This window comes from Eriocheir sinensis, chromosome 24 (assembly GCF_024679095.1).
Source record: "Eriocheir sinensis breed Jianghai 21 chromosome 24, ASM2467909v1, whole genome shotgun sequence".
NCBI classification, from domain to species: domain Eukaryota; kingdom Metazoa; phylum Arthropoda; class Malacostraca; order Decapoda; family Varunidae; genus Eriocheir; species Eriocheir sinensis.
Window position 1 is genome coordinate 12309051 of NC_066532.1, and position 10442 is coordinate 12319492.

At 47.5% G+C, this 10442-nt stretch overlaps 1 protein-coding gene across 1 annotated transcript; it reads left to right on the top strand.

Annotated features, from left to right (window-relative positions):
* The first annotated feature begins 2947 nt into the window (after positions 1-2947).
* Positions 2948-8479, top strand: LOC127002848 (bone morphogenetic protein 10-like). The gene is made up of 6 exons (XM_050869063.1): positions 2948-3094; positions 5592-5800; positions 6484-6666; positions 7097-7247; positions 7361-7485; positions 8052-8479. The coding sequence occupies exons 1-6, from the start codon at positions 2980-2982 to the stop codon at positions 8283-8285; spliced, it is 1017 nt and encodes a 338-aa protein (XP_050725020.1). The 5' UTR covers positions 2948-2979; the 3' UTR covers positions 8286-8479.
* The last annotated feature ends 1963 nt before the right edge of the window (positions 8480-10442 follow it).

Below are 10442 nucleotides of genomic sequence, written 5' to 3' on the forward strand. Positions count from 1 at the left end.
TTAAATGTTTTATGAGTATGGTGTCCTTCGAAATGCCCACAAATGACAAAGCTTCTGTACCATGAACGTAGAAATTAAAAGAGATGTGGGTAACAAATGACAAATCTTTATCATGAACGTAGAAATTAAAAGAGATGTAGGTGACAAATGACAAATCTTTATCATGAACGTAGAAATTAAAAGAGATGTAGGTGACAAATGACAAAGCTTCTGTACCATGAACGTAGAAATTAAAAAAAGATGTAGGTGACAAATGACAAGCCTTTACCATGAACGTAGAAATTAAAAGAGATGTGGGTAACAAATGACAAACCTTTACCATGAACGTAGAAATTAAAAGAGATGTGGATAACAAATGACAAGCCTTTACCATGAACGTAGAAATTAAAAAAGATCTGGGTAACAAATGACAAGCCTTTACCATGAACGTAGAAATTAAAAGAGATGTGGGTAACAAATGACAAGCCTTTACCATGAACGTAGAAATTAAAAGAGATGTGGGTAACAAATGACAAGCCTTTACCATGAACGTAGAAATTAAAAAAGATCTGGGTAACAAATGACAAGCCTTTACCATGAACGTAGAAATTAAAAGATGAAATAAAATAAACTCCTGACAACCCGATTGATCTTTTTTTCCGGGGGATCTTTGGGTATTGTTGATATGAGAAGGGGAAGCGTCTGGGAATACCAACCTTTAACTCCTCGACCAGCCCCACTGCAGGCATATATGATACTCTCCATGTGTCCTAACATAAATTCGTCCTTCCTTCAACTGATGCGAAATCCCTCGAGGAAACTACAAGTGAACGCTTGTTGTGCGAGTGAATAAATGTTGTTGATACCGAGGCTACGATTCGGAGCTTCAAAGGGCAAACTAAGGCATAACATTAAGTATTCCCGGAGCGTGCGCTGCTTCGTGCTGGAAGGTTGATTATCTCCCAGCACCCGGAAACACTCCATATTTTCCCTTCTCCGACATAAACTAGAAACTAAACCACCTTTCACAACACTGCCACACTCCAGTCTCCACTCCAGATGATCGATTATAAATTAAAAGAAGATTAGACTTATGAGAAGCGCCGTGCGTTGAGCCAGGACGAGATCCAGGTCATAGGATGGGATGTGAGGGGCCCGCCACGCCAGCCACGACGCTTGGTAGTCCGGGCGGGCGCAGCGGACACCGGCGATGCATGATGCAGGAAGGGGGGCGCGAACCAGCTGCCCTGGCCGCGCCGCGCACTGTGCATGGGTCGGCCCCGCTGACACCCAACACCTTCAATGACTGCCAGAGGCCTCGGGGCGGGCAGGTAGCACGCTTCGGTGAGAGGCCCTGCAGTGCTAAGGGACGGAAAGGGAGAATCTGAAACCACGTTGGACAGGTGGCGGTGGCTGCGTCCTGAGCGGCATGGGAATGAAGGTGACCCAGCTTGTTGTTATGACAGGCGTGGCGGCGACCGTCGTTGCCCACCCACCCGCCGCCCACCTGTGTGTGTGTGTGTGTGTGTGTTCGTGCCGCCCCTTCTGCAAGGTCCCGCAGCCCGCACAAGGCCGCCCCTCCACCATCACCACCACACTCAACCAACGCCACCACCGCACTCAACCAACACCATCACCACCACCGCACTCTACTACAACCACTAACACCACTTCCATCATGATCACACTTAACCAACGCCACCATTACCCACACTACAATAACCACACTCAACCAACGCCATCACTGTCTCCATTCCAATCACCACCACACTCCACCACCACCACCACCACAATATCATACCCAAACCACTACACTCCCCGAACACTAACACCACCACCACCACCACTACTAAACCGTTACCATCACCAACACCACCATCACCAACACCATCACCACCGCCACCACCCTCAATCATCCATCCCCTCACCAACACATATCCTAATTCCCTTAAAATTACGACGAATCGCTAGGTTTTACTATATTTTCGTTAACTTTGTACCAAATGCACGCTTCTCATTCTTAGGCAGGTCTCACCACATAAGCGCTTGTTCTTTTCATCAGATATCAAACTGAATCTTTCGTCACAGCGGCCGCTTGTGATCAGTAGTCTGTTCATGAGCTGATGAAGACAAAACGAGTCAAGCATGGAGGAGCCGTGACGCGAATCCCCACCACTATCACCACCAGCGCCCCTTCCCGCCCCCCTTTCGCCATAGTCTGCCCCCTCACCCTCTCTTACTCCCAGCACCTTAACGCAACCCACGCCCAGCCTTGCCATGAAGCTGAATTAACACGTTTCAGTATTTTCCTACATTCCATAACTGGCAGGTAAACAAACACGGGTGCAGTGGCTCTCGAGACAGAATTGCAAGGCTGTGGGTGGCGACTGGGTAAAAGGGGCGAGACAGCTGACTCACAATATCTACACAACCCTGGAGTTCTGCACACAAAAGTACCTTTCCCTATACCTACGCAGTCGCTTAAGACATTCGTGTAAGAAAACATGGCATCATTAACTCGGAAAAGGAACTATTACGTATATTTCAGAGTGATGTGGTATGTTGATGTGCATGAACATAGTGACGACTAAAAGGAATATTAAAAGGAATATTAAAAGGAATATTAAAAGGAATACAAGGCTTCCCGGTGGAGGCCGCTGCATCCCTGCCACCGCTGCATGCTACCCCCCCCCCCCCCCCCCCCCCTGCCGCTGTTGTTGCCTCGCCGTCTTAGCATGTCACACGGCGAGACAGTCTTGAAAACTCTCGTGTCAACACCTTGTCTACGGTCCTGGCTACCTGAATGGGCATATGTAAACGAAGAACATTCTTCTTCTTCTTCTTTTTCTTCTTTTTCTTCTTCTTCTTCTTCTTCTTCTCTATCTATCTGTCTATCCATCTATGTATCTCATCACAAAATCACAAAAATGCCTCTACTGCGACACCTAAAGGAGTGAACGCTTTCCAGATAGCAGCTTTGGCGGCAGAGGCAGCGAGAGCATGGCGCGGCAGCACACCCTGGGCTTCAACGTGACCATGCCGCGCGGGGAGACCATCACCAACACCACGCTGCGCCTCTACACGCTCATCACCCGCGACCAGTACGCCTACATCGGTACGCTCGCCCTTGCCTGTCTGGGGTCTGGGATCTGCCTCTGGGTTGCACTCCTCCAATTACTATCATACTAAATCAATCATTCTGGTGTGTTTATTACTGCCTGAGACTAGCATACTAGAATTTTTACAGACATCGGTACGCCCGTCCTCAGCCTTGTCTAGTCTCTGGGATCTCCTTTTAGCTTGCATTCCTCCAACTTTTATCATACTAAATAAATCCTTCTGGTGTGTTTATTACTGCATAGAGTTTACCATACAAGAATTTTTACAGAGACATCGACACGCCCGCCCCCAACCTCTTCTAGACTCTGGGATCTCCTTTTGGGTTTCATTTCTCCAACAGTCACCATACTAGCTCAATCCTTCTGGTGTGCTTATTACTGCATGGAGTTTAGCATACTAGAATTTATACAGACATTGGTACGCCCGCCCTCAGCCTTGTCTAGTCTCTGGGTTCTGCTTTTGGCCATCTCCATACTAGCGGTTGTCTCCCGCGAGGTAGTATGGCCGCGCGGGTGGGTGTAGAAGGCATGTCTTCACATGAGTGGTTTTCCCGCGCGGTTAGTCTGCAGCAGTGCACAGAATACTTGTCAGTTTGTCGAGCCTTTTGTTTGTTTGTTCGAGATGGAGGACGTAAAGAAGAGAGTGATCTCTGTGTATATAGTGAACAGGGTGTTAAAGAAGAAGCTACTACATAAATGGTGGACCCACCCAATAAACAGCCCTAGGCTCCTTCGAAGACAATTCTATACATTATATTCTGCCCTGAAAGCTTATGAAGAAAAATTTTCCAATTATTTCCGCTTGTCATCGTCTACATTTGAAGAACTAGTGAGCAAAATGAGCCTCTGCCACATGTTAACCACGTCTGCCGCTCGGGGAAAAACAGCCCGTCTGCAGGGCTCCATAGACTTCTATGGTATTCAGGACCGCCTGGTGCCGCGCGGGTTAGCAGTGCACGCAGCCGGTAAATCACTGCCGCGCGGGAGTTTGAGCCGCGCGGACACCGTGCGAAGGGCCTCATTGAACTCCATTGATTTCTAAACCGCGCCCGAAAACCGCGCCGGAGAAAACCGCTCGTTTGAAGGGGGCCTTATTAGGGTTGCATTCCTCCAACTTTTATCATACTACATAAATCCTTCTGGTGTATTTATTACTGCATGGAGTTTGGCACACTAAAATTTTTACAGACATCGATACACCAGCCCTCAGCCTCGTCCAGACTCTGGGTTCTGCTTTTGGGTTGCACTCCTCCATCAGTCACCATACTAAGGCCCCGTTCACACTGTGCCGACTCTGGGCCACGACAACCCAGCGACTTTGAGGCCCATTTCACACTGTGCCAGCGATCCTTTCCAGACTTCTTTCCGACCACGTGCTATCTCTTCACACCAACATTTCACACCCAAGATCTCGAGTACCCCGAGTCACTGGGTTGTCGTGGCCCAGAGGTGGCACAATGTGAACGGGGCTTAACTCAATCCTTTTGGTATGTTTATTACTGCATGCTAGAATTTGTACAGGGAATGAAGAAAACTATTTACCCTGCAGAGACAAACTTAAACTTGTGTCTGAGCCTCATCGTCTGTGTTCTGTGTGTCTGAGCCTCATCGTCTGTGTTCTGTGTGTCTGAGCTTCATCGTCTGTGTTCTGTGTGTCTGAGCTTCATCGTCTGTGTTCTGTGTGTCTGAGCTTCATCGTCTGTGTTCTGTGTGTCTGAGCCTCATCGTCTGTGTTCTGTGTGTCTGAGCTTCACCGTCTGTGTTCTGTGTGTCTGAGCCTCATCGTTTGTGTTCTGTGTGTCTGAGCCTCATCGTCTGTGTTCTGTGTGTCTGAGCCTCATCGTCTGTGTTCTGTGTGTCTGAGCCTCATCGTCTGTGTTCTGTGTGTCTGAGCCTCATCGTCTGTGTTCTGTGTGTCTGAGCCTCATCGTCTGTGTTCTGTGTGTCTGAGCCTCATCGTCTGTGTTCTGTGTGTCTGAGCCTCATCGTCTGTGTTCTGTGTGTCTGAGCCTCATCGTCTGTGTTCTGTGTGTCTGAGCCTCATCGTTTGTGTTCTGTGTCTGAGCCTCATCGTCTGTGTTCTGTGTGTCTGAGCCTCATCGTCTGTGTTCTGTGTGTCTGAGCCTCATCGTCTGTGTTCTGTGTGTCTGAGCTTCACCGTCTGTGTTCTGTGTGTCTGAGCCTCATCGTCTGTGTTCTGTGTGTCTGAGCCTCATCGTCTGTGTTCTGTGTGTCTGAGCTTCATCGTCTGTGTTCTGTGTGTCTGAGCTTCATCGTCTGTGTTCTGTGTGTCTGAGCCTCATCGTCTGTGTTCTGTGTGTCTGAGCCTCATCGTCTGTGTTCTGTGTGTCTGAGCTTCACCGTCTGTGTTCTGTGTGTCTGAGCCTCATCGTCTGTGTTCTGTGTGTCTGAGCTTCACCGTCTGTGTTCTGTGTGTCTGAGCCTCATCGTCTGTGTTCTGTGTGTCTGAGCCTCAACATCTTCGTCCGACAGGCGTGGAGCGTCGCGTGCGAGTGGAGATGCGTGTGCCCAGGGAGGACGCGCCGCACCACAGCCACAGACACACGGCGCAAGGGGACATGATGGACGTGCAGGTGGCAGAAAAGGATATTTACGAGCTACACAACGCCTGGGAGACCTTCGACGTGACAGCCGCCGTGAGGTACTGGCTCGCCCACCCAGCCAGCCCGCAGCTCCTTCAGGTAGCCCCGGTTGCATATCTTTGAATTATTGAAACTACGAATAGGTTCAGAACACAGCCCAGGTTAGGTTAGGGTAATTAAGGTCCAGGGGAGGTGCCACTCAAGCAGACACTTCAGGAACGTGTCTCGGTTCGCTCCCAGCTACTACTAAACTACTTCTTTGGCTTTAGTTTGTGGGTTTGGTGAAGCTTTTGCCACTTACACAACTGTTAGTCATAGTTATCTATACTTTCACCTGACAGTAGCCTATATATTAGATTAAAAAAAATGGAGCAAAATGCCGAGCAAAATTACCCCATGGATGTAACTATATACACCGCGAATTACATCAGTCATTGAACTACAAGAATACGTGACCTGGTTTATTCTCTTGGGAACAATAGCCATGCCAAGGGTGCGTATGGGGGGGGCTGAATAACTGGCCCAATGCAAATGTAAGATACGCCATTCAAACGGCAGTAATCCATACCAAAGAATATTAGAAGTATAGATAATCAGTTGTGAGACAGACTCTTATATTTACTTTCTACTGGCATCACTGTCCAAATTTAACAAAGATCTCAGCCCTCAACTTAGGCATCAAAAGATCAAAGAAAAAAAAATATTACAAATAACGAGAAGACCTGTATGCACCTGTAACCCCTATCTGACGAAGGCTAACCCATGTCCGTCACCTTCCACAGATCTACATCGAATCGGTGTTCTCGACGGCGGGAAGCGGCGGCGAGATGGACGTGGCCACAGTGCCCCTGACAGACAGCGAGCCGCTCCTCCTCGTCTACTCGTCCGTGAGGCACCGCAAGCAAGCACGTCATGAGCTCAGGCTCATGATTTCCCACGAACGCGACGTTCAGCACAAACTAGAGGTGAGAACCGCGTGATGTACAGATGGCTGATGCTTCCTCCTCATCTTAGTGCAAAGCTAAACGTTCCTCTGCCCTCTATGAAGTATTTTTTAACTCATTATTTACTCCCATCTTTACTCCCTCGTCCACAGTCTACCTTACCATCCACGCTATTAATTAAGGAACGCTTGTAAATTCTTTGTTATTGTTTGAAGCCCTTTTTCCAGAACCCATCAGCTAATATTCTTTGGTATGGATTACTGCCGTCTGACTGGCGTATCTTACATTTGCATTGGGCCAGTTAGTCACCCCCCCCCCCCTTCCCCTACACACCCTTGGCATGGGTATTGTTTCCTGGAGAATAAACCAAGTGTCAAGAGGGTAATACAAAGTAGTCACTCGTAAATCAAGCGAATCAAAGGAGAATAGATAAATACGTTTCGAATTGCAGATGCAGAGGAAGAAGCGTTCAGTCGAGGGACTAGCAAGGCCTCGAAGACGGAGGAACGCCGCGGAGATCCAGGAGGAGGAGAGCAACATGATCTGGGAGGGAGAGCTGGATATCCCAGGCCTACCTCAACACGCTCATAATTCACTTGGAGGTAAGGTCAGTGTGGCTTCTCACCTCTCATGATCTCCCTCAGACATCTCCCAATACCCCTCCTCCCCTTCCCTTGCCACAGTGCCCCATTGACTAAAAAAGTAGAGCTTACAGATCGAGGCAAGGGTCGCCGCGGACGTAGAAGACGAGCCAAAAACGGGTGCAAGATGAAACCGCTACGGGTCGACTTCAAGGACATTGGGTGGGACGACTGGATCATCGCGCCAGTCTCCTACGAGGTAATCGCTAAAGGATGACCACTTAGGCTCCGACTCCACCTTGTTCCCGTGCGCTAGATCTCTTGCGTAGCTGTCACACTATAATCAGTACAGTTTTGCTGCAACTGGTAGGGCTGAGATGCTAATTTAATTGGGCTAAGTTACTGATCGGGGCTACTTTCTCGTCTAGTGAGGCTAGTTTACTATTTAATGGTTACTTAGGGATTATTTATTGGCTTGAGTCCGGTTAGGTCATGCGGCCAGGTTACGTGGTGGGGGATGCCAAAGCAGCCCGGAATGAAATACAAAAAGCTCCCAGTTTGAATGAAGCTGTAGTTAGAGTATTAACCGTATCAGACTTGGCCCACAGGAATCGCGTGAAATTGAAATTGAAGCTATCTTGAGCCATTACCTCCACTTGCTTCCTCGCAAGATTGATTGTTTGACTGAGGGAAGCGGTCATGGCGCCGCAACTCCACGCAAGAAAAAGAATATGGAACAATATATGCCGAGATTCCAGGCGATGTTTAGTATTTAAAGTATTTCCTTCCTAAGTTCGACGCCTAACATTATTTTCCTCCATCTAGGCAAGCCAGTGCACCGGGAAATGTTTCTACCCACTGGCCTCGCACCTGAGCCCCACCAAGCACGCCGTGGTGCAGACGCTCATGAACTCCGTCCACCCTGACCGCAGCACTCGCGCCTGCTGCGTCCCCACCAAGCTGGGGCCCATCTCCCTCCTCTACTTCGAGAACAACAAAACCCCCACCTACAAACCCCAATACGACGACATGGTGGTGCTGGAGTGCGGCTGCAGATAGTGGCGTGAGCCCAGCGCATCCCTAACAGTGAGCTGGGTCACCGAATGTAAAAACAACCAAAAATACTCTCAAAGCGTTATATAATTAAGTAAACTTGTATAATAGGTTGGCATGGCACCTAGAGCTTGTGCCATTCAAATCAACCCTGTTAAAAAGTGTATTTGATATAGAAAATAAATGAAAATCAAGCAGTGTGCATGACGATTGATTTGAATACTTAAACCATTACCGTGACGCTGGAACCAATAAGCAAGTATTTCTGGTGACATCTGCCGATAACGAATTGTGTAACGGAAGATAAACCTCGGTCTTGTAGCTCTCGACAATACAAAGGAGGAATATGTTACACATAAATTACATATTGTACTTCAATATTCTAATTGGCAAAATCAAGAAAGCCACATGATATTTGGATGATATATTGCTAAACTAACAATGTACAGTTACTAAAACAAGACAAATAATTAAACTTGTGGGGACTGTGGTGGCATAGAGAGGAGGAACGGAAGGTGATGACGTGGTGGTTGTGTGTTATGTGTTATGTATGCCTTTAGTGGCTCAGGTGGAATGGCTGCGACAGGTGAGGTGCAGTGATGGTGGTGGTGGGGCGTGCAGTACGGCCGTAGATGATTTTGGTCTGTGTGGTTGTGGTGGTAATGGTGTTATGTAAGGGTTTAGCGGTAGAGGCGGAGGTGGCAAAGTGAAGGTGGCGTGTCTTTATATAGTTGTGATATACAACTATCTGTGTGTGTGTGTGTGTGTGTGTGTGTGTGTGTGTGTGTGTGTGTGTGTGTGTGTGTGTAATTCACCACGGCCTGATCACGTGTTGGACTCGTAATCGCCAGCAGGTACCCTCCCGACATGAGCAAGTGCTCTTTATCGTCGATCTATGGGTACTGCCAGGACCTTACGCACCACATGCCCTTGCTCAAGAAAGGACCACTCCTAGTCAACGGAAAGAATCCGGCCTGAGCGGGCTCGAACCGACGCCCTGTCGGGCCGTGAAGCCTGGTAACGCAGCTTGTGTGTGTGTGTGTGGAAAGAAAGTGTTAGGAAAGAAAGACGGCACTAGAGTAAATACGTAAAGTTGGGAACATTATAGCTGCGCATCTCGTGTCTCATTGGTCCTTCAGCCTGTGGTGGGTTAGAACCCATTATCCCAATGCACAGGGCGAGTGAGACATCAGGGCTACTACAGTTTACCTTTCCCAGGTTTCCACAGGTACCCCTTTGTCAATCAGCCCGAAAGAGAGGAACAGCTGGGTGGGGTGCGCTCAGCTGGTGTCCTGGGCCAGGATCAAACTTGGGCATACGGATTCATAGCTGCAGAGGAATACATACACTTGGCTTATATACTTTGAGAGGTACTGGGCACAAGTGGCCTTACTCAGGTGTTGTTGCCTGATAACCTTTTCAAGATAATGAATAAAGTAATCATCACCATCATATCATGACAGTAGGGGAGAGCCGGTATGATTCGGACACTTTTTAGAAAAATATTTTTAGAAAAAGAAGTTTAAGAAGTAGTGTAATTTTGTTGATCTCAAAATGTTTTTCCATCATTTGGCTCTTTAGGCTGCTAATATGACACTCGTAGCTATTTCCAGTTTTCAGATGTAGGTGGTGAAAGACAAGTTTCTAAATCGTCCGAACCATCCCCACCCGTGGTGATGGTTCGGCCAGGGAGGTGGGGTGGTACGGACTCATAATGCTCGCCATAATATTGATATAACTTAAGTTTGATTGGCTAATAAACAAGATTATATCTTCTACAAAACATTTGTATAAGGACAAAAGTATCCTCTCAATATTTAGAGGGGAAAAAATAAAAGGAGAACTATAAGAAATATCTCAAAAATTTTGGTATTATGTCTTCCTTCTTTTCTCACAAGCATATAAATCAACCAAATTAACCTTTTTTATAACCGTTGCAACACCTATAATGTTTAAATTAATATAAATTTAATAAAAATCATGAAAAAATCAACTGTCCGAATCATCACGACTCTATAAAAAACAAATGTGTGGTCACTCCTTTTCCAGCACGAGAGCTTCACGGGTGATCGTGTTGTACGGCAATTCCTTCGCCGTGCATCGCTGCGTCACCGAAATAATTTACATCTCGCTAATTGGCACGTTTTTTGAAGTGAGAGCTTA